The 24,269-nt window shown below is 43.2% G+C and overlaps 1 protein-coding gene across 1 annotated transcript in view; it reads right to left on the reverse strand.

Moving 5' to 3' along the window:
- Positions 1 to 24,269, reverse strand: part of LOC118389145 (nidogen-1-like) — a 57,686-nt gene that overhangs the window by 20,244 nt on the left and 13,173 nt on the right. The window contains exons 2-11 of the mRNA XM_035778936.2: positions 20,386 to 20,688; positions 19,740 to 19,972; positions 18,912 to 19,435; positions 13,875 to 14,015; positions 13,390 to 13,641; positions 11,464 to 11,664; positions 9,702 to 9,935; positions 2,593 to 2,730; positions 1,609 to 1,737; positions 1,106 to 1,249 (exon numbers count right to left, since the gene is read on the reverse strand). Coding sequence (XP_035634829.1) covers positions 1,106 to 1,249; positions 1,609 to 1,737; positions 2,593 to 2,730; positions 9,702 to 9,935; positions 11,464 to 11,664; positions 13,390 to 13,641; positions 13,875 to 14,015; positions 18,912 to 19,435; positions 19,740 to 19,972; positions 20,386 to 20,688 — 2,299 coding nt within the window. The remainder of the gene's footprint in view (positions 1 to 1,105; positions 1,250 to 1,608; positions 1,738 to 2,592; positions 2,731 to 9,701; positions 9,936 to 11,463; positions 11,665 to 13,389; positions 13,642 to 13,874; positions 14,016 to 18,911; positions 19,436 to 19,739; positions 19,973 to 20,385; positions 20,689 to 24,269) is intronic.

The raw sequence follows: 24,269 nt of genomic DNA on the forward strand, positions 1-24,269 counted from the left end.
TCGCCTTGTTTGTCAAGCCAACCAGAGTTTTTGTGTCAGCTCCTGCAATTCCCCAGTCTCTCTTTTCTCATCTTCCTGGTTTTTGACCCTTGCCTGTCCTGACCCTGTACCCACCCACCTGACCACTCTGCCTGCCCCTGAGCCTGCCTGCCTGGGGGAGCCTGCCTGCCTGTACCTTTGCTCCACCTCTGGATTACCGACCTCTGCCAGACCTGAGCCTGCCTGCTGTCCTGTTCCGATGCCGCTGTTGCTGTAGTAAACATTGTTACTTCGACACGGTCTGCATCTGGGTCTTACCTTGATACCTGATAGGCAAAGGGTCGATACTTTGAAGAATCTCCAATTAAAAACAAGTTGTTTTATTTGTTTAACACTTTTTTTTGTTACTAAGTCATTCCATATGTCTTATTTCATAGTTTTGATGTCTTCACTATTATTCTACATTGTAGAAAATAGTCCAAATAAAGAAAAACCCTTGAATGATTAGGTGTCCAAACGTTTGACTTGTACTGTACATATATTTACCAAAAAATATATTGGGGATTGGAAATGATGCAGACAATTACATTGATGGAAGCTACAATCTACCTGCAATATTAAAGCTGATCTACCCCCTAATAACAAATAAAACATTTTACAAAAGGTTAAGACCTAATGACAAATAAATATTGTTCCCGTGAGTGAGTTCAGATCATTTAAGTCAAATGAATCATTTAGTGTTTAGTATTAGTAAAAAAACAGTGCTTCAACCTCAGAAAACAGGCTGCCACCAAGCACGCACGCAAACACAGCACACGCACACTTGTACAGCTAACCTTGTGGGGACACACAATTCAGTCCCATTCAAAATCCTATTTTCCCTAACCCCTAACCCTAAACTTAACCCGTACTCTAACTCTAACCCTAGCTCCTAACCCTAGCTCCTAACCCTAACACTAATTCTAACCTTAGCCCTAAACCCCCTAGAAATAGCATTTAACCTTGTGAGGACCAACAAAATGTCCCCAGTTGGTCCAATTTTTCTTTTTGGGCTTCTTGTCCCCACAAGAATAATTAAACATGCACCCTCAAACACACACACACAACTGTTTAAGTGTCACCCTACCCTGGCAAGTATGACCATCACCCACGAATCCGGACAGACAGGAGCAAATATAGGCGGACGCCCCCGTGTAGCTACAACGTGCCCGCTCTGGGATGTCGCAGTTATTGGTACCCCTCTGGCAGTGGTCTATGGGACGGTCCACTTCTACAAGGGATAGGGGGGAAAGGGAGGCAGATTTTAGACTTTGTGGAGACAGAAATCCCCTGAATCATTAGTTTGATTAAACTAAAACCATAAAAATGAGTAGCAAATGTGAGAAAGTTTCTGTAGACGGTTTGATGAAAACAACAGATTAACTAATGAAAACAACAGTCTATTAAGACTGATATGGCATAGAAACTCTTAAATTGGAGCTGAAGATGAATATAGATGCTATGAAAAAATCTGTAAACGGTTAGTATATTTAAGTGTGTATTAAGTTGTGTGAACTACAACAGTTGTTTTGGGGGCCATGCAAGCAAAGACCAACACAGCTGCAAACACACTTTTTCAGCACTACATACCGACACAGGTCTTGCCATTGCTGGCGAACTGGAAACCGTCCACACACTCGCAGCGAAATGTTCCCGGTTGGTTGTTGCATATGGCGTGAGAACCACAGATCTCGGGTGTCTCTCTGCACTCGTCAATGTCTACAAAATGAGCATATTCAAATCAATTCAACTTAACTCCATCCAATTCAAAACAACTTTATTTGTCCCGAGGGCAATTCTGTTGCACCAGATTCATGTTTACCGCAAGTCATATCAACAGCCATAATAATACTTACATTATTTCATTGCATATTTGTAATACACGATTTAATGTGATCATTTGTGTCATTTGTAGTTTATGTAGCAATATACTGTACATTACAGTATATTAATAATATGAATTATTAGTGATGGGGTATTCCTGATGACATTGCTTGTTTTCCTGTGCTACAGTCTCTCAGTCCTGTAATACTTGTTTCTCTCTTTGTGCGGTCTTGCCCTTTACTGATGTAAAGCGTCTGAGTTCTTAGAAAGTACACAATAAGCTAAATGTAATATCATGACCACTGCTATGAAGATGCCATCTTACCAATATTACCTATTTTATGAAGATCAGTCAAATGAAATGTAATGAGCTGTTTTCACCCCAATCCTCAGTGGGGAAATTGCTAAACTGACCGAAGATCAATATCTCGGGCAACTTCACTTTTAGTCCTATTGCAGCTAGTATTTACTCAAAAAATTGCTACAATTGGTATGCTTTGCTATTGAAATCATTTAAGGAAATTGGTCACCACTAAATGGTGCCAAGTAGTCTTTAGTTCAAAGAAGCCCCATGAAACCGATAAGTTTATTAGATAATAACAATGTAATAAAGTTATTACCGTGCATTCTTTAATACCAGGTAAATAGGTAAAAAAAAGTATAACCCAAACTTCAAGACTATTCCCCATGTCCCTTATGCATCAGCTGGTGTAGGTTTAAGCTGATATGTATTGTGTACAGGGCCCCTACCATAGCATTGACGTCCGTCCCCAGTGAAACCAGTGGAACACTTGCAGGTGAACTGGACACCTTCTCCGGGTCTGCAGGCGGCGTTGGTGTCGCAGCCGTGTCTGCCGGTGAAACATGGGTTCTGCTCTGGTGGGCCACCTGTCAATCAAAACAAAAGTCTGTTCTCTTGAGGGGTAGCAGTGGGTTCCGTGTTGGTGGGTGATGCCATCAATGCCTAGTTCAGGGATCGTTCTGATGTTATAGCTAGAATTTAAGTGAAATAGTTGCAGTAAACATGGAATGGACTAATTGGTTGCAATTCACTTATAGGCTACATATAGTCCTTCAGTAAGGCTTTTGTGTGGCTGTTTTCAGATGATGGATTTTGTAAAACAAGGGATCAGGGGAGTTCTACTTTGGAGTTACTTCAGTCTTTGGATACTTCAGTCTGAAAAGCCACAGTATAGTACTACAACCTGAAATGAATCGATTCCCAGTAACCCACACGTTAGTTATTGTTGGAAATGGCTTACGCTGTGGAATAGCTGGACAAGATGTAGTGACATCAAACACACACACACGTCTCAGTTTTGTACACACAGGCATGTAAGACACCTCTCCTGGCTGTTAGATGCGCCGACTGCTTATCAGACAGCTGCTTATTGGGGGGAGGGGGTGCACGTTTGAAGTCCCTGCTCCTCCAGACCCCATTGCGTCCTCACAGGAAACTCGGCACAGATGTTCCACTTTTGCCAATAAACTCCAGCTGAGTCAAGTTTGCTTGCATAACCTACCCCCGGCCCCCTGATCGCCACCCCCGGCCATCCCCTATGTACCTTTACCCCTCTCCCGGTTTCTTTACCCCCCCCCCTCCCCTTCTTCTTACACCTCCTACCTGCAGTAAATAACCTTGTGTGAACTGAAGCACAGCCCCTTGTTTACCTTATCCGCTAACCTTTACCCTGTCAAGGATTTGGGTGTCTTAGAAAGGCCAGCTGAGGAAATACAACAACACTAGGTTTTTGGTTTACCTACGGATAATGTTACACTACAGATAATTACTATTAATTTGGCTCGACATTCCATACTGTGTATAGTCAGGAATTCAAACGCTCTTGAAGCGAAATGTATGTAATACGATGGTCCATTGAGACAACAAATGAGTGGTAACAACATCCCCCAGATGTCTAAAGAAGACACACGTACGAGTAGAGACAGAGGAATCTGTTGGGAAAATGTATACTGTTACAATCGCAGGTCCTGAATCCGAATCTCTTAGAACCAGCTGTTCTGGAAACACCAGCAAGAATCTCACAACATTAGGAACCGGCGTCTTTGGTTTTCCCGTTTGACGTCAATATGTTTCATAATCATATTGCGATTCATAGATGCTACTGAATGCAAGTGCAAGTTTAAATGTAATCCTTTAGCTACATATGTGGACTTTTTAGAGATCCAACACTCCACTCCGTTCAATAAATTGAACAGTCGTCATTATCATCAGATGGGCTTCACATATGTCCTTGTCCCCGTCTAGTCTATTGAAATGAGCTAAACCAAACATTTGCCGTGTTACAATCTATCTGCCCGTAAAGGGTTAGCTAATTCATGTACAGTGCGTGGCTTTCGGACTTATTCATAAAATTAATAAAGTCCCCTTGATACAGAGTTACGTCCGATTCTCTTATGGAGTTTCCTCCTGGTTCTCATGAACTTGTTTTTGAATTTCCATTGTCATTCCCCACACCACACTCACACACAGCAGCATCCACCAGTCACAAAACAAAATACACTTTCGTAAACTTTGCTCTTCTCACTAACATCAGTAAGCTGACCAGACCACTAAGTCCTTACTGTACCGGGGCTTTGCTTACAATTGCTTTCTCGGAGCAGTTCTTGATATCCTGATGCCAAGGGCACATCTTATCTTTATCCTTAACTTGACTGCCAGATGTGCTCGGGAGGGAGATGCTACAGCTATTTAGGTCAGAGGCATTGTGCTGTGATGTGTTGCTTAATAAAAAATTAAAAAATTAAACTACTGTTGCTTGATTGAGTGATTTGAGACGGCAGGGAGTTCCATACTATCATTGACATTCATCTTTTGGGGCTTTAGGGACTATGAAGATACCCTTAGTTGCATGCCTTGTGGCATATGAATGTCTGTCAGAGCTGTGTGTCAGTGGATTGAATAGACGGTTTGGAGTTTTTAACACCTTAATATTTCTAACAAAATTGAGAAGTGATGCAGACAATGTCTCCTGTACTTCGGGCCAGGAAAGGCCAACATGAATTTTGTTGACATTAGATATCTTGGAACATTGCAGGGCAAGACGTGCTGTTCTGTTTTGAGCCAGATTTAGCTTTATTATGTCTTTCTCTGCAGCACCTGACCATATTACTAGGAAGTAGACAAGATATGATCCAACTGCAGCCCGTATGACTTGTTCGGCCAGTTGTGGTGTTAAGAATGCTGAGCATCTCCTTTGAGATGAATTGAATCAATATACCTCGACCATGACCATTCACAGTCTACGGTGACACCAGGAAGTATAGTTTCCTCAACTTGTTCTATAGTCACATTTTTCATAACCAGGTCCATCTTAGGTCTAGAGCTTAAAGGGATACTTCGGGATTTCGGCAATGAGGCCCTTAATCTACTTCCCCAGAGTCAGAGTTGCGGTGATTTCGCTAGCTGTGGCCGCTGATGTGTATAGGGTTGAACACTCATCATACATAGACACACAGGCTTTGTTTGAGGCTAGAAAACAGTAACGGGCTTGCGGAATTTCACACTACATGTATTACGTTAGAGAGGCTTCCATTGAAGAAATCCCTCTGTGTTCTATTAGATAGATAGCTTTTAATTCATGATATGCGTGTAAAGCCATAACACATACATTTTTCCGCTAACAGATTAGGGTCAATATCAAAAGGCTGCACTGCAATCTAACAGTACAGCTTCCACCGTCTGTTTATTATCCATTTCTTTCAGCCATTTGTATTAGTGCAGTATGTGCAGAATGCCCTTCTCTCTAGGCAAGTCTGTTGTTAATTTGTTCATGAAGTAATAACATTGTATCTGGTCAAACACAATTCTTTCCAAACGTTTTCTCAAGCCAGCAGTAGACTTATTGATCTGCTATTAGAACCAGAAAAGAGCGCTTTAGCGCAATGACTTTAGCTTCCCTTCAGGTCTGAGATTTTAGATTTTTTTTATTTCTCCAAGCTCATATCGAAGATATGAGACATAGGAGCGGCAAACATATTCCGTTACTATCCCCAGGAGCTTTCCATCCAAGTTGTCAATAACAGGTGGTTTCTCCATTTTTTTCACCTCTTCCACACTAACTTTATGACGTTTAAATGAACCTTGCTTTTCTTTCATAATTCAGTATTTTGTGCTTGAATATGATGGCTCACAGTTTGTTTTTGGAGTTTAATGCCTGAATTTGCCCACTTTGCCAATGAAGTAGTTGTTGAAATAATTAGCCACATCACAGGGTTTCATGACGAATGAGCTATCTGATTCAATAAAAGACGGTGTTGAATTAGTCTTTCTGCCCATAATTGAATCTAATGCTCTACAAAGCTTTTTTCCATTATATTTTATATATTTTATCGTAGTTTCATAATACAGTTTCTTCTTCTTTTTGTTTAGTTTAGTCACACCATTTCTCAATTTACAGTAGGTTTGCCAATCAGGTGTACAGCAAGACACATTAGCCACTCCACTCTTTTTTTCACTTCCTCATCGATCCACGGCGTCTCAGCAGTTCTAACAGTCCGTTTCTTAATAGGTGCATGTTTATCAATAACTGGAAGGGGCAATTTCAGAAATGTATTACAGCGTGTGGATGCTCCCCACTACACACATTTGACCAATCAATCTTCTTTACATCTTCAGCATAGGAATCACTACAAAAATTGTTGTATGATCTCTTAAACACTATTTTAGGCCCTGCCTTTGGAACCTTAGCTTTTCTGGATGCAGCTATTCTATTGTGGTCACTACATCCAATGGGTGTGGATGCACCTATAGAACAAAGTTCTGCAGCATTACAAAAAATATAATCAATACACGTGGATGATATACAGTAGTTCCTGTACTGTTTGTAGCTTGATTAATAACCTGAAGCAGATTATAGGCATTGGTTACAGTAAGCAGTTTCTTCTTGAGCGGGACAACTTGATGAAAACCTATATTTTTAGGTCACCCGGAAAATAGGCCTCTCTGTTAACATCATATACACTATCAAGCATTGCACATATATTATCCGGATAATGAATGTTAGCACTTGGTGGCCAGTAGCAGCACCACAAAAGAAGGCTTTAGATGAGGCAGATGAACCTGAAACCACAACACTGGAACAACCGTTGGCAAGGTATGATCTCTGAGCTTCACTGGAATTTGGCTCTGAACATACAGTGCATTTGGAAAGTATTCAGACCCCTTGACTTTTTCCACATGTTACGTTACAGCCTTATTATAGATTTTTTTGGGGGGTTTATCCCTCATCAGTCTAACCACAATACCCCATAATGTCAAAGCAAAAAGAGGTTTTTAGATTTTTTTATACAAATGTATTAAAAATGAACATCTGAAATATCACATTTACATAAGTATTCAGACCCAGTACTTTGTTGACACACTCTTCTCAGCGATTACAGCCTTGAGACTTCTTGGGTATGGCGCTACAAGCTTGGCACACCTATATTTGGGGAGTTTCTCCCATTCTTCTCTGCAGATCCCTCAAGCTCTGTCAGGTTGGATGACTGCAGTTATTTTCAGGTCTCTCCAGTGATATTTGATCATGTTTAAATCCGGACTCTGGCTGGGCCACTCAAAGATATTCAGAGATTTGTCCTGAAGCCACTCCTGCATTGTCTTGGCTGTGTGCTTAGGGTCGTTGTCCTGTTGGAAGGTGAACATTCACCCCAGTCCGAGGCCCTGAGTGCTTGGAGAAGGATCTCTCTGTACTTGGCTCCGTTCACCTTTCCCTCGATCCTGACTAGTTGCCCAGTCCCTGCCGCTGAAAAACATCCCCACAACATGATGCTGCCACCACGTGCTTCACCGTAAGGATGGTGCCAGGTTTCCTCCAGGCGTGACGCTTGGCATTCAGGCCAAAGAGTTCAAGCTTGGTTTCATCAGACCTGGGAATCTTGTTTCTCATGGTCCGAAAGTCCTTTAGGTCCCTTTTGGCAAGCTCCAAGCGGCCTGTCATGTGCCTTTTACTGAGAAGTGGCTTCCATCTGGCCACTATGAAATAAAGGCCTGATTGGTGGAGTGCTGCAGAGATGCTTGTCCTTCTGGAAGGTTCTCCCATCTCCACAAATCATATGCAATCTCAAGGATAATCAATGGAAACAGAATGCACCTGAGCTCAATTTTGAGTCTCATAGCAAAGGGTCTGTAAATAGCAAATACTTATGTAAGGTATTTCTGTTTTGGTGTTTCAATACATTTAAACATTTCTAAAAACCTGTTTTCACTTCGTCATTATTGGGTATTGTATGTAGATTGATGAGGGGGAAAATGTATTTTAATCTATTTTAGAATAAGGCTGTAACGTAAGAAAACGTGAAAAGGGGGAAGGGGTCTGAATACTTTCCGAATGCATTGTATACAGAGACACCTCCCCCGGATTTATTCCTGTCTTTTTTGGGATGTTATATCCCTGTAATGCTACTGCTCTGTTGTCAAATTAATTATCTAAGTGAGTCTCAGTGATGGCTAACAAACACTATATATCCAAAAGTATGTGGACACCCCTTCAAATGAGTTGATTCAGCTATTTCAGCAAAACCAGACTTTCAACGTGGCACCGTCAAAGGATACCACCTTTCCAACAAGTCAGTTTGTCAAATTTCTGCCCTGCTAGAGCTGCCCCGGTGAACTGTACGTGCTGTTATTGTGAAGAGTAAATGTCTAGCATTAACAACGGCTCAGTTGTGAAGTGGTAGGCCACACAAGCTCACAGAATGGGACCGCCAAGTGCTGAAGCGGGTACTGCTTAAAAATCGCCTGTCCTCGGTTGCAACACTCACTACCAAGTTCCAAACTGCCTCTGGAGGCAACGTCAGAACAATAACTGTTCTTCGGGAGCTTCATGAAATGGATTTCCATGGCCGAGCAGCCGCACACAAGCCTAAGATCACCATGCGCAATGCCAGGCATTGGCTAGAGTGGTGTAAAACTCGCCGCCATTGGACTCTGGAGCAGTGGAAATGCGTTATCTGGAGTGATGAATCATGCTTCACCATCTGGCAGTCCGACAGACAAATCTGTGTCAGGAGAAGGAGAACGCTACCTGCCTGAATGGATAGTGCCAATTGTACATTTTGGTGGAGGAGAAATAATGGTCAGGGGCTGTATTTCATGGTTCGGGCAAGGCCCCTTAGTTCCAGTGAAGTGAAATATTAATGCTACCACATACAATGACCGAGACAATTCTGTACTTCCAACTTTGTGGCAACAGTTTGCGGAAGGCCCTTTCCTGTTTCAGCATAACAATGCCCTCTTGCACAAAGCGAGGTCCATACAGAAATGTTTTGTCTGTGTGGAAGAACTTGACACCTCAATCTTCTTATGATCTAGCTGCAGCTTTTCAGCGATCATTTTTCTCACTTTCTCCTCAGATTCCGTCCAGGTCTTGTGTGGAGACTGGGATTCCTTCCACAACAATGTTATTTTGCCTTGATTGTCCTTCTTGGTACTCCTGTTTGCCTGTCATTATTAACATCGATCATATGATCTTGTTGCAAATCCACGCAGGGTTTCCACCACCATTTAAATTTAAGCATCAGGTGTCTGTCTTACAGCCACATCCAGCCAAACATAGCGGATAAGCCAGATGTAGCGGGAAAGTTAGCAGAAATATAGCAGAACATAAGCCCAACGTTAGCTGAAGATTATCAGTATTTACATGAAAGGCTATACTCACTGAGGATGGGCCCAATCCTGTTAGCAGATGGTTAGCAGAACATTAGCAGAATATTAACAGAAGACTAACACAACTAGCAGAACATTAGCGGAACGTTAGAAGAATGTGAACACAACTAGCAGAGCGTAAACACAAGGTTAGAATAACATTATAGTTAGCTGTAACACAAGGGGTTCTACTCACCGTGGATGGAGCCGATCTTGTTGCTCATAGCGTAGCGGATCAGCTGGTTGCCCGAGTCGTACATGACGAAGATCTGGTCGACGCTGAGCTGCTGGGTAGGTTGCACGGCCCTGACCGCCTCGTCATTGGGACAGCTCTGGTAGGTGATGGTCTGACGCCACTGGTAGGTCTTGGTCTGGACGCTGCCGTCCAGTAGGCTCACGGTGTAGTCGCGGTTGGAGGAGGAGGTGATCCCTGAAGAGAATTTGAAGAAGTGGAACGTTGCTACATTGAACATCCATATACAGTTGGTATCATAAGTATTCATCCCCTTGGCTTTTTTGTCCCACATTTTGTTGCGTTACGAAGTTGGATTGGATTTTGATTTGATTGAAATAGATTTCATTTGGATTTTTTGTCATTGATCTAAACCAAATAGTCCATAATGTCAAAGTGAAAAGAAAAAAAAGTCAAATGAATACAGTTGTTCCATAATAATTCACCCCTTTTGTTCAGCCAAGCCTAAATTATTTCAGGAGTCAAATTTCGCTTAACAAATCACATTGTGTGAAATAATAAGGGTTGACATTAATATTTTATGACTACCCCTTCCTCTCTCCCCCATATATACAATATCTGTAAGGTCCCTCAGTCAAGTGTTGAATTTCAACCACAAAGATCTTTTCCATTGGTAGATTGGTAACAACAACAAGTCAGACAATGAATATCTCTTTAAGCATTGGCTAGTAATAAGTATGCTGTGGATGATGTATTGAACCACCCAGGCACATCAAAGATACAGTTATTCTTCTGAACTGAGCTGCAGGACAGGAAGGAAACAGCTCAGTGATTTCACCATGAGGCCATTGGTGATTTTAAATGGCTGTGATGGGATAGAACTGAGGATGGAGCAACAACATTGTAGTGACTCCACAATAATGACCTAAATTAAGAATAAAAATGTGCAGAATATATACAGAATAGTCCAAAACGTGTATTCTGTATGCAACCAGGCAAGAAAATACTACTGCAATAACAGCACGCAAAGGAATATACTTTTTGGTCTAAATTGAAAGTCTTGTGTTTGGGGCTAATCCAACACAACACATCACTGAGTAATTGCCTCCTTATTGTCAGGCATTGTGATGGTTGCATCATGGTATGGGTATTCTTGAGGCAAAGACTGGGACCTTTTCAGGATAAATAGAAACAGGATGGAGATAATCACAGGCAAAATCCTTAAGGAAAACCTGGTTCATTCTGCTTTCCAACAAACACTGGGAGAGGAATTCCCCTTTCAGAAGGACAACCTAAAACACAAGGCCAAGTCTACACTGGAGTTGCTTTACCAAGTTACAGTTTTGACTTAAATCTGCTTGAAAATCTATGGCAAGACTTGAATATGACACCTTGAAAGAGCTTGAAGAATTTTTAAAAGAATAATGGGCAAATATTGCGCAATCCAGGTGTGCAGAGCTCTTAGAGAATTTACCCAAGAAGACTCACAGCTGTAATTGCTGCCAAAAGTGTTTAAGACTATGTGTCTCATGAAAAGAATAAGATAGACTACTATCTGGTCGCACGTAAGAGCAATTGTATTAATAACAACATTGGGATTAATGCTGAACTTTCTTATGTGATTAGATGTATTACAAACTGTGACAGTGTTGAGTTCCAGGTTTGGGGTTACTCAATTCAGGAGATCAAAATCATTTTTGTGAATTGACTCAATTGAAATGGAATTGACTGCATTCCATGTTATATTAGTGTGGTTATGACTTACGGTTACTGCCATACTGGTAGAGCTCCTTGTATGGGTCGATCTGGACAGTGGAGCCGTGTGGGACCTCAGGGAGACGGCCCTCCAGCTCGGTGCTCACCACCAGGTGGTCGTGCTCGTCGACACCCTTGAACTCCTGCTTGATGGTCAGCCTCTCGTTGCCCGGTAAGAAGGTCACCTCGGCCTGCCTGGAGAACACGCCACCTGGGGAAGGGGGGGAACGGTTGAGGATGGTTGTGGGGTTGAAGGGTGTTTGTGTGCGTGTGAGCAGAGATGGTGGTGGGAGAAGGAAAGTGAGGTTCTCGTAGGTTCTCTTCAGCTCCTGAGCACAAATGTAGGATCGTCTTGCCTTACCCAAAAGGTCAACCATTATGTGATGAAACACAAAACCTAGCCGTACTGAAGATCAGCATTTAGGGGCAACTTAATTCTGCATCCTCACCCATTCCCTTGAGTGTATCCCCCCACTTTTGGTTCTCCCTGGAGCCAACAACATTACACATCAAAGGGCAACATTTTGAAAGATGCGAAGTCCGCTGGAAGCAATGAGCTGGAGCAACATTTTGAGGCCCGAAAAGCAGAAAAATGCACAGAAAACGGGAACACAGAACAAATTCCCCATAATTTTACCCATCATCGCTCTACCAACAAATCATGGGCTCACGAGTGGTGCCAGCGGTCTAAGGCACTGCATCTGGCCATGATTGGGAGTCCCATAGGGCGGCGCACAATTAGCCCATCGTCGTCCAGGTTTGGCCGGGGTAGGCTGTCATTGTAAATAAGAATTTGTTCTTAACTGACATGCCTTGTTAAATAGAGGTTACGTTTTTTTAAACGTCCAAGTGGAAGACTAAAGTGGAGTTCAACTTGTTGAGGAATGTATCAAAAAGAGAAAGATAGTCCTAATCACTTGGCACAATTCACTTAAACTTCCACGTATACCACTCAAATGGCCAGTAGAGCATGTACTTTCCCTGAGCAAGGAGATTGGCAGTGTCCGAATACCCTTACTTGCGTTCTAAACAGTAGGGGGAAAAAATAATGTATAGAAGAAAAAATAATGTATGTGAAATGTCCAAAATGTTGTATGCTTTAAATGCCAGGACGTCATACACATTTCGGCTTTTAATCTTGTAGAATTCGCTACACACTAGTGAGGAATAGAATCGTCTTTCGAGACCAACGTGTGTTTGACAATAGCTGAATATCACCTGAGGGGACGTGCTCTACCAAAATGAGCGAATGGCAGGAATCAACGCACTTGTGCATTAGATGACACATTCTCAGTATGGATGAGCCTAGTATGCTGATATCTGTTGCTTACTGCATTCGTTTTTACTAAACAGTACATTCTTAACAGTGTGTACTACTATTAGTACACAGTATGCAATTTAGGTAAATAGTATGTGAGCCAGATTTTGGACATACACAAAAAAATCTGTCATTCAAAGAGAGCAAATAAATCTAACTAATCAAACTTAACTTGAATAAATGTTGATCTAAGCAGAAATCCCACAGCGGTCATTCACACCTGTCTTTGAAAGACATCTCATTAGACCACAGCAAACAAAGTTCCAAGCCCCAGGTGCCTTTGCAACAATGGAAGGAGAAGCAAAACCAAATGCGACCCTATTCACATTAGAAAAGCCTAATGTATTCAAATCACCTTCTGCCTTTTTAATGACACTATGGCACTTTCTCAACTGTTTTTCCTTGATGATTCGTCGCCTCTTTCTCCAAACGCATTGAAGCAGAAGATCAGAGTTCCCTTCTCATGGACATTCTCCAGGGCAAGGAAGTCTTGAGAAAGACGCTATGAATCAAGGAAGCGAGGAATCACTTTCGTGATTCACCCAATGTCAGCTCTTACCTTAAAACAACTCTTAATGACACAACAATGTGCAAGATAATAGGCGAACCAGTTCTTACCGATGATGCTGAAGCCGTTCTCATAGCCGGGCTGCTCCAGAGCGAAGGCCCAGCCGATGACCCCTCCCAGGGAAGAGAGGGGCTGCAGGGAGGGTCCCAAGCCGGCCGGGATGGTGCTGATGGCCACGTAGGCGCGCCCATCGTTGGCCACCACATACGAGTGCAGGTCATTGTTGTAAAACTCCAGTGGCGAGGGCGAGTTGCCCACGAACACCCGGCCGCTCACTTTGCCGTTCATCCGCTGGGGCTTACCTGGGTGTGGAATGTAAGGAAATTAAGTTAAATAATTCAATTTAAATTAATATAAGTTCAAATGTAACTGATGTGGGACTGTGTGTCAAGCATTCAGGTTTTCAATTTCATTATGAAATTTTGAATAATTCTAAAACTTTATTTCACATGTTTCATTAACGAAAGGTAGCAGGATAGCCCTAACCCTTACTACACAGATACTGTATGTACTTTGGGTATGGGGTTACTCCTACCTTCAGCCACACAATCCTTGCCGTTGCCATAGAAACCAGGCCTACAGTGGCAGCAGTAGCCATTGGTGTAGTCCTTACAGTCAGCAAAGGACGAGCACTTCTGCCTGTTACTGGCGCATGTCTCAGAACTGTACGCAAACACTGCCGAAAAGAAGACAAACCACATTCTTAGAAAAAATACAATTTTAGAAAAAAAAGGTGCCGTCAAGAACCTAAAAAGGTTATCCAGCTGTCCCCATTGGAGAAACCTTTGAAGAACCCTACATGGAACCCAAAAGGGTTCTAGCTGGAACCAAAAATAGTTTTACCTAGAATCAATAAGGTTTCTCCTATGGGGACAGTGAAATAACCATTTTGGAACCCTTTTTTTCTAAGATTGTAATTTCATTGGAGCTCTTGTTTGCTACAAAATACTTTAGTAGGCCGGTTAAACAAAGAAGCATGGCCAAAGATCAACAATAACATCAACAATATGCATGATAGTCTATCATGGTTGAGGGTTGAGGAGAAACGTACTTCTTCTCTTCTAGTCTTTTTAAGAAACGTGTGTGTTGAAAATGCCTAACCAATTGTATAATCTATTTGCATACACTTCAAACAGAAGTAAAAAGGAAAGTATTCAGACCCCTTGACTTTTTCCATATTTTGTTACGTAACAGCATTATTCTAAAATTGATTATATGCAAATCAATCTACACGCAATACCCCGTAACAACAAAGCAAAAACAGGTTTTCAGAAATTTGTGCAAATTTATAAAAACAAAAAAACAAATACCTTATTTACATAAGCATACAGACCTTTTGCTATGAGACTAGAAATTGAGCTCAGGTGCATCCTGTTTCCATTGATCATCCTTGAGATGTTTCTAAAACTTGATTGGTATACACCAGTGGTAAATTCAATTGATTGGATAGGATTTGGAAAGGCACACAACTGTCTATATATATTTTTTTTCACCTTTATTTAACCAGGTAGGCCAGTTGAGAACAAGTTCTCATTTACAACTGCGACCTGGCCAAGATAAAGCAAAGCAGTGTGACACAAACAACACAGAGTTACACATCGGATAAACAAACGTACAGTCAAATAACACAATAGAATGGTCTATACACAGTGTGTGCAAATGTAGTACGATTACGGAGGGAAGGCAATAAATAGGCCATAGTGGCGAAATAAATACAATTTAGCAATTAAACACTGGAGTGACAGATGTGCAGAGGATGAATCTGCAAGTAGAGATACTGGGGTGCAAAGGCAAAATAATAAATAACAATATGGGGATGAGGTAGTTGAGTGGGGTATTTACAGATGGGCTGTGTACAGGTGCAATGATCGGTAAGCTGCTGTGACAGCTGATGCTTAAAGTTAGTGAGGGAGATATAAGACTCCAGCTTCAGTGATTTTTGCAATTCGTCCCAGTCATTAGCAGCAGAGAACTGGAAGGAAAGGCGGCCAAAGAAGGAGTTGGCTTTGGGAATGTATAGTGAAATAATCCTGCTGGAGCGCGTGATACGGGTGGGTGCTGCTATGGTGACCAGTGAGCTGAGATAAGGTGGGGTTTAACCTAGCAAAGACTTATAGACGACCTGGAGCCAGTGGGTTTGGCGATGAATATGAAGCGAACGACAACATACAGTTCGCAGTGGTGGGTAGTATATTGAGCTCTGGTGACGAAACGGATGGCACTGTGATAAACTACATCCAATTTGCTGCATAGAGTGTTGGAGGCTATTTTGTAAAAGACATCGCCGAAGTCAAGGATCAGCAGGATTTACGAGGGTATGTTTGGCAGCATGAGTGAAGGATGCTTTGTTGCAAAATAGGAAGCCAATTCTAGATTTAATTATGGATTGGAGATGCTTAATGTGAGTCTGGAATGAGAGTTTACAGTCTAACCAGATACATAGGTATTTGTAGTTGTCCACATATTCTAAGTCAGAACTGTCCAGAATAGTGATGCCAGACGGGCGGGCGGGCGGGCGGGCGCAGGCAGCAATTGGTTGAAGAGCATGCATTTAGTTTTACTTGCATTTAAGAGTAGTTGGAGGCCAAGGAAGTGGAGTGTTGTATGGCATTGAAGCTCGTCTGAAGGGTTGTTAACAGAGTGTCAAAAGAAGGGCCAGAAGTATACAGAATGGTGTTGTCTGCGTAGAGGTGGATCAGAGAATCACCAGCAGCAAGAGCAACATCATTGATGTATACAGAGAAAAGACTTGGCCCGAGAATTGAACCCTGTGGCACCCCCATAGAGACTGCCAGAGGTCCAGACAACAGGCCCTCCGATTTGACACACTGAACTCTATATGAGAAGTAGTTGGTGAACCAGGCGAGGCAGTCATTTGAGAAACCAAGGCTGTTGAGTCTGCCGATAAGAATGTGGTGACTGACAGAGTGGAAAGCCTTGGCCAGGTCGATGAAGACGGCTGCACAGTATCGTCTTTTATCGATGGCAGTTATGATATTGTTTAGGATCTTGAGTGTGGCTGAGGTGCACCCATGACCAGCTCGGAAACCAGATTGCATAGCGGAGAAGGTACGGTCGGATTCGAAATGGTCAGTGATCTGTTTGTTAACTTGGCTTTTGAAGACTTTAGAAAGGCAGGGTAGGATAGATATAGGTCTGTAACAGTAAGTGAACCAAGGGCTGTTCTTAGTTCTACATTTTTTGAATGGAGCATGCTTATTTAAGACGGTGAGGAAAGCACTTTTAAAGAATAACCAGGCAACCTCTACTGATGGAATGAGGTCAATATCCTTCCAGGATACCCGGGCCAGGTCGATTAGAAAGGCCTGCTCGCTGAAGGGTTTTAGGGAGCGTTTGACAGCGATGAGGGGTGGTCGTTTGACCGCAGATCCATTATAGACGCAGGCAATGAGGCAGTGATCTCTGAGATCCTGGTACAAGACAGCAGAGGTGTATTTAGTGGGCACGTTGGTCAGGATGATATCTATGGCGGTGCCCATGTTTACGGATTTAGGGTTGTACCTGGTAGGTTCCATGATCATTTGTGTGAGAATGAGGGCATCTAGTTTAGATTGTAGGACGGCCGAGGTGTTAAGGTATATCCCAGTTTAGGTCACCTGACAGTACAAACTCTGAAGATAAATGGGGGGCAATTCATTCATATATGGTGTCCAGGGCACCGCTGGGGCCTGAGGGGGGTCTATAACAAGCAGTAAGAGACTAATTTCTGTAAAGGTGGATTTTTAAAAGTAGAAGCTCAAACAGTTTAGGCACAGACCTGAATAGCATGACAGAACTCTGCAGGCTATCTCTACAGTAGATTGCAACTCCACCACCTTCGGCAGTTCTATCTTGGTGGAAAATGTGGTAATTGGTCAGAATTTTTGGTGGCCTTCCTAAGGTAGGATTCAGACACGGCTAGGACATCAGGGATGGCAGAATGTGCTAAAGCAGTGAATAAAACACACTGAGGGAGGAGGCTTCTGATGTTAACATGCATGAAACCAAGGATTTTACGGTTACAGAAGTCAACAAATGATAGTGCCTGGGGAATAGGAGTGGAATAGAAGATACACCAGTTGACACTGCATGTCAGAGCAAAAACCAAGCCACGAGGTCGAAGGAATTGTCACTCCAATAGAGCTCCAAGACAGGATTGTGACGAGGCACAGATCTGGGGAAGGGTACCAAAAAATGTCTCCAGCACTGAAGGTCCCCAAGAACATAGAGGCCTCCATCATTCTTAAATGGAAGAAGTTTGGAACCAACAAGACTCATCATAGAGCTGGCCAAGCTGGCCACTCCTCAGAAAAAGGCACATGACATCCCTCTTGAAGATTACCGAAGGGCACCTACAGGACTTTCAGACCATGAGAAACAAGATTCTCTGGTCTGATGAAACCAAGATTGAACTCTTTAGTCTGAATGTCAAGTAGGAATGTCTGAAGGAAACCTGGCACCATCCCTATGGTGAAGCATGGTGGTAGCAGCATCATGCTGTGGGGATGTTATTCAGCGGCAGGGACTGAGGTAAAGATGAACGGAGCAAAGTACTGAGAGATCCTCGATGAAAACCTTGCTCCAGAGTGCTCAGGACCTCAGACTGGGGCGAAGGTTCATCTTCCAACAGGACAATAACCCTAAGCACACAGCCAAGACAACGGAGAAGTGGCTTTGGGACAAGTCTTTGAACATCCTTGAATGAATATCTCTACAAAGACCGGAAAATAGCTGTGCAGCGACGCTTCCCATCCAACCTGACAGAGCTTGAGAGGATATGCAGAGAAGAATGGGAGAAACTCCCCAAATACAGGTGTGCCAAGCTTGTAGTGTCATACCCAAGAAGACTGGAGTCTGTAATTACAGCCAAAGGTGCTTCAACAAACTACTGAGTAAAGGGTCTGAAAACTTACGTAAATGTGATATTTCAGTTTTATATTTTAAAATAAATGTGCAAAAATGTCTAAAAACATGTTTGTGCTTTGTCATAATGGTGTATTCTGTGTAGATTGATGAGGGGAAAAAACAATTTCATCAATTTTAGAATAAGGCTGTAATGTAACAAAATATGCAAAAAGTCAAGGGGTCTGAATACTTTCCGAATGAACTATACATACCCCACCAGAGTTTCATCACGTTACCCAAACCAAAAACAGATTTAATGCGTCGCTCAGAATGCTCTGCCTCCAGAGGTTACTCAGGCAAAACCTGAGCTGTAATTTTTTTTTAAATGTATCACAGTGCCTCTCCTCTTTCTAAACATCTCATTTAACTGCACTGTATGAATATGAATAGTGTGTAAATAGTATTTTTGTCTTTCCCATTTTTTACTTATTTCGTTACATTTTTTGAATTTAATGTAATATCTTATGTTGTTCTTGTCTATACCTGTTTGGTACTTTGTCATGTATTTGTATGTTTTATATGGATCCCAGGAAGCGTAGCTGCTGCATGTGCAGTAGCTAACAGGGATCCTAATAAACTAAACTAAACCAATGTTTATGTCATGGCAGTCTTGACTCTTTCTATTTCAGACACAGATTCAATTGGTGTTGTTTCTTTCATGGGTCACCATCAACATCAAGGGCATCATCTTCATCCACGACCACCACCTGTGGGGTTTGAGGCTGGTAGCGGGGTGGCTGCAGCTGGGCAGGCTGGACCGGCTCAGGGTATCTGGTCTGGACTGTCTCAGGGTACCTGGTCTGGACCGGTTCAGGGTAGCTGGTCTGGACCGGCTCAGGGTAGCTGGTCTGGACCGGCTCAGGGTAGCTGGTCTGGACCGGTTCAGGGTACCTGGGCTGGGGCGACTCAGGGACAACAGGGTATCTGGGCTGGTACTGGACCGGGTAGACAGTTGGGGGCAGCTCCGGCTCAGGTGTCTCCTCTTCCTCCTCGTGCTCATAGGGAGGGAATTCAATCTCCTGTTCTTCTCCATTGTTTCTGGGTGGAGACTCTGACACCGGCTCCACCTGCCCAACTGCCACGCCCTCCTCCGGGGACAGGTTGGTGACCAGGCCTGGGGTGATGGAGGAGAAGAACGGGGAGGTGCCGATCTCGTACACCCACACACCACGCCTGCCTGAGTTGGTCTCCCTAGCGGGAGACAGAATGCATCATTTTGACACCTACCTCGATGAAGAAGTTTTATGTATATGTCAGGGTATATGTAATTATTACATAATTACCATAATGCGATGTAACTATGCAAATACCAGTTCAAAACATAATGACAGAAACCTAACCAAGTTTTCTATGAACAACACTTACTAAGCCTATGTAAAGTTCTTGGAGCATCTGGAAGCGTACTACAGAAATCCAATCAATCATCCAATCAACCAATCAACCAATCAACCAACCCAACCAACCCACCCACCCACCCACCAACCAATCAACTTACTCGGAGAGCTGTCTGACGGACGCCTCGTCATCGGTGGTGATGCGGTAGTAGGGCCCCTGGCTGCTGCTCCAGCTGAACCAGGCCTGAACCAGGCCCTGGCTGAAACCGGTGTGAACTGGTACGCTCTGTCCCGCCACAGGCGTGGAGATGTACTGCAGCCCCTCCCGGGGGTAGAACAAGATGGCATAGGAGGCGGACGCCATAGACGCCACCACCAGCTGGAACGTGTTTCTCTACATGGTAGAAAGAAAAGATAGAAGTGGGACACTGAGTCCTAGCACCCTATTACCTATTTTGTGCACTACCTTTGAGTTTGGCTTGAGAGAGTGAACTAAATATGTAACAAAAAAAATCTATGTAGCCCACCATAAACACTGCAAACACAGTTGGAAGGACTATGTAGCCATGTGTAACAATACTCTAACTATGCTGTACCTGCAACTACATTGTACAATGTATGGGTTTTAGGCAACTTCATATTAGGTGGATAGAAAAAATGGTGTCAAATTATAATTTCAAATGCTATCCATATCAACGTTGCATTAAAACAAGTTTATCAACAGTTCAATATATCCAATGACATATTTTAAAATACATAAAAATTAATATGACCCTATCTAGGCCAATCTATGAGGGTTCTCCTTACCTTTCTGTCCAGCCCATCTCCTCGACCATGCTCGCCGTGCGCCGCCACGTTCTCCCATGTGATGATTAAGGCGTGGGTGGGCTTGATCTCATCGTCCTGAGGGAATGCCTGGCTGATGTGGTCAATGGTGCGGAGAAGCACGGAGGGTCTGCTGTCCTGCCGGTAGTACACCTTCCCCACTCCGTCGCTGTTGTCCAGATCTCCAAGGAAAATCGCTATCATTCCGAAGCTGGCAGGCATCTTTCCCAGGTACTCCGACTCCACCTTAGGTTCTTCTACTGCCAGAAAGCCATTGGTGTTGATCTGGGATTGGAATATCACAAATGTGTTATCATCAGCAAAGACATGAATGATCATTTTTCGGCAGAATTTTCTGCAACTTCAAGATTTTCTCATGTGACGACCCTCCCACTTCTCTCTTTGTTCTTGTTTCCTTATTAGGATGCCGGTGGGCGGAGTTGGGAGGGTCGTCAGCTACATGGGAAACACCTGGGCCAGGTGTCTCCCAGGATAAATAGACCTCTTCCACATTCATGGAAGAGACTCTCTCCATGCAGACACCTTTGTAGATTGTGTTGTGGTTCTTGGTGGCCTTTTTGTTTGTTTGCGTTGGCACCTTTCAACACCCTGCATTCTCACATTCATGCATGTAAAACACTCACTTACACTACTGATTACTGATTACACACACCATTGGATATTTTCCTTAGTTGCTTTAGTTAATAAATATATCTTTTGTTACTCCTTATCTCCACGTTGTCTCCCTTTGTTACGGGCTTTGAGCCGGTTCGTGACACTCATATAAAGTTAAATATAGCCTACAGTTCAAATAGGTTTTTGGATAATGATGGTTTTGAACCACAATGTGGTTGAAGTCACAATTGTCAATGTCCATGATACAATCGGAGATCCTGTCACATTTTACCCCAAAACTGCTGGGAATGACCGGCTGTAGGGTTCAGAAAATACATTTTATCATGATGACTTCAACTAGAATTGAAATCGTAGGAATTTTGACAATGTGAAGCAAATGTAGCTATGGAAACATGCTCAAGTGAACCCTCTCCTGCTGCAAACTCGGTTAAGTAAATATCTGGTTTTCCAGCACGGTCAGGGTCCTCGTGAAAATAGTTGCCCAGTAAATCTTAACATGCCATGACACCTCCTTCACATTAGTTAAGGCTTTCTCCCCTCCCCCCAGGGAACATGGAGTATCTTTCTCCCCCTGTTGTGAAAGTTGTCTGAGGTTCCCCTACTGATCTAGGATCAGTTTATTCTAGAGCAGACATTACATGTGATATGGTTCACCTACTGATCTAGGTGCAGTTCAACCTGGACAAGGCCTGACTGCTTTATTTATACACTACATGACCAAAAGTATGTGGACACCTGCTTGTCGAACATCTCATTTAAAATCATAGGCATTAATATTGAGTTGGTCCCCCCTTTGCTGCTATAACAGCCTACAATCTTCTAGAAAGGCTTTCTACTAGATGTTGGAACATTGCTGCAGTTTCCAGTCAGTCATAAGAGCATTAGTGAGGTCGGGTACTGATATTGGGTGATTAGGCCGGGCTCACAGTCTGTGTTCCAATTCATCCCAAAGGTGTTCGAAGGGGTTGCGGTCAAGGCTCGTTGCAGCCCAGTCAAGTTCTTCCACACCGATCTCGACAAAACATTTCTGTATGGACCTCGCTTTGTGCACAAGGGCATTGTCATGCTGAAACAGGAAAGGGCCTTCCCCAAACTATTGCCACAAAGTTGGAAGCACAGAATCATTAAGAATGTCATTGTATGCTGTAGCATTAACATTTCTCTTCACTAGAACTAAGGGGCCTAGCCAGATCCATGAAAAACATCCCCAGACCATTATTCCTCCTCCACCAAACTTTACATTTTGGTGCTGGCATCCACCAAACCCAGATTCGTCCGTTGGACTGCCAGATGGTGATGCGTGATTAATTACTGCAGAGAATGCATTTCCACTGCTCCAGAGTCCAATGGCGGCGAGCTTTACACCACTCCAGCCAATGCTTGGTATTGGGCATGGTGATCTTAGGCTTGTGTGTGGCTGCTCGGCCATGGAAACCCATTTCATGAAGTGACCAACTAACAGTTCTTGTGCTAACGTTGCTTCCAGAGGCAGTTTGGAACTTGGTAGTGGGTGTTGCAACCGAAGACAGTCGATTTTACACGCTGCATCATTCGACGGTCCCGTTCTGTGAACTTGTGTGGCCTATCACTTCACGGCTGAGCCGTTGTTGCTCCTAGCCATTCCACTCCACAATAACAGCACTTACAGTTGACCGGGGCAGCTCTGGCAGAAATTTGACGAACTGACTTGTTGGAAAGTTGGCATCCTATGATGGTGCCACGTTGAAAGTCACTGAGCTCTTCAGCAAGGCCATTCTATTGCCGATGTTTGTCTATGGCAGTGGTTCTCAATCCTGGTCCTGGGGGCCCAAAGGGGTGCACATTTGTATTTTTGCTTTAGCACTACAAACCTGATTCAAATAATCAAACCCTCATGATGAGTTGATAACTTGAATCAGCTGTGTAGTGCTAGGGCAAAAACAAAAATGTCCCCAGGACCAGGATTGAGAACCAGTGGTCTATGGAGATTGCATGGCTCTGTGCTCGATTGTATACACCTGTCAGGAACGGGTGTGGCTGAAATAGCCAAATCAACTCATTTGAAGGGTTTTCCACATACTTTTGTATATACAGTAGGGCAAAAAAGTATTTAGTCAGCCAACAATTGTACAAGTTCTCCCACTTGAAAAGATGAGAGAGGCCTGTAATTTTCATCATAGGTACACTTCAACTATGACAGACAAAATTAGAAAAGAAAATCCAGAAAATCACATTGTAGGATTTTGAATGAATTTATTAGCAAATTATGGTGGAAAATAAGTATTTGGTCACCTACAAACAAGCAAGATTTCTGGCTCTCACAGACCTGTAACTTCTTCTTTAAGAGGCTCCTTTGTCCTCCACTCGTTACCTGTATTAATGGCACCTTTTTGAACTTGTTATCAGTATAAAAGACACCTGTCCACAACCTTAAACAGTCACACTCCAAACTCCACTATGGCCAAGACCAAAGAGCTGTCAAAGGACACCAGAAACAAAATTGTAGACCTGCACCAGGCTGGGAAGACTGAATTTGCAATAGGTAAGCAGCTTGGTTTGAAAAAATCAACTGTGGGAGCAATTATTAGGAAATGGAAGACATACAAGACCACTGATAATCTCCCTCGATTTGGGGCTCCATGCAAGATCTCACCCTGTGGGGTCAAAATGATCACAAGAACGGTGAGCAAAAATCCCAGAACCACAGCGGGGACCTAGTGAATGACCTGCAGAGAGCTGGGACCAAAGTAACAAAGCCTACCATCAGTAACACACTATGGCGCCAGGGACTCAAATCCTGCAGTGCCAGACGTGTCCCCCTGTTTAAGTCAGTACATGTCCAGGCCCGTCTGAAGTTTGCTAGAGAGCATTTGGATGATCCAGAAGAAGATTGGGAGAATGTCATATGGTCAGATGAAACCAAAATATAACTTTTTGGTAAAATCTCAACTCGTCGTGTTTGGAGGACAAAGAATGCTGAGTTGCATCCAAAGAACACCATACCTACTGTGAAGCATGGGGTTGGAAACATCATGCTTTGAGGCTGTTTTTCTGCAAAGGGACCAGGATGACTGATCCGTGTAAAGGAAAGAATGAATGGGGCCATGTATCGTGAGATTTTGAGTGTAAACCTCCTTCCATCAGCAAGGGCATTGAAGATGAAACGTGGCTGGGTCTTTCAGCATGACAATTATCCCAAACACACCGCCCGGGTAACGAAGGAGTGGCTTCGTAACTAGCATTTCAAGGTC

This window comes from Oncorhynchus keta, chromosome 10 (assembly GCF_023373465.1).
Source record: "Oncorhynchus keta strain PuntledgeMale-10-30-2019 chromosome 10, Oket_V2, whole genome shotgun sequence".
NCBI classification, from domain to species: domain Eukaryota; kingdom Metazoa; phylum Chordata; class Actinopteri; order Salmoniformes; family Salmonidae; genus Oncorhynchus; species Oncorhynchus keta.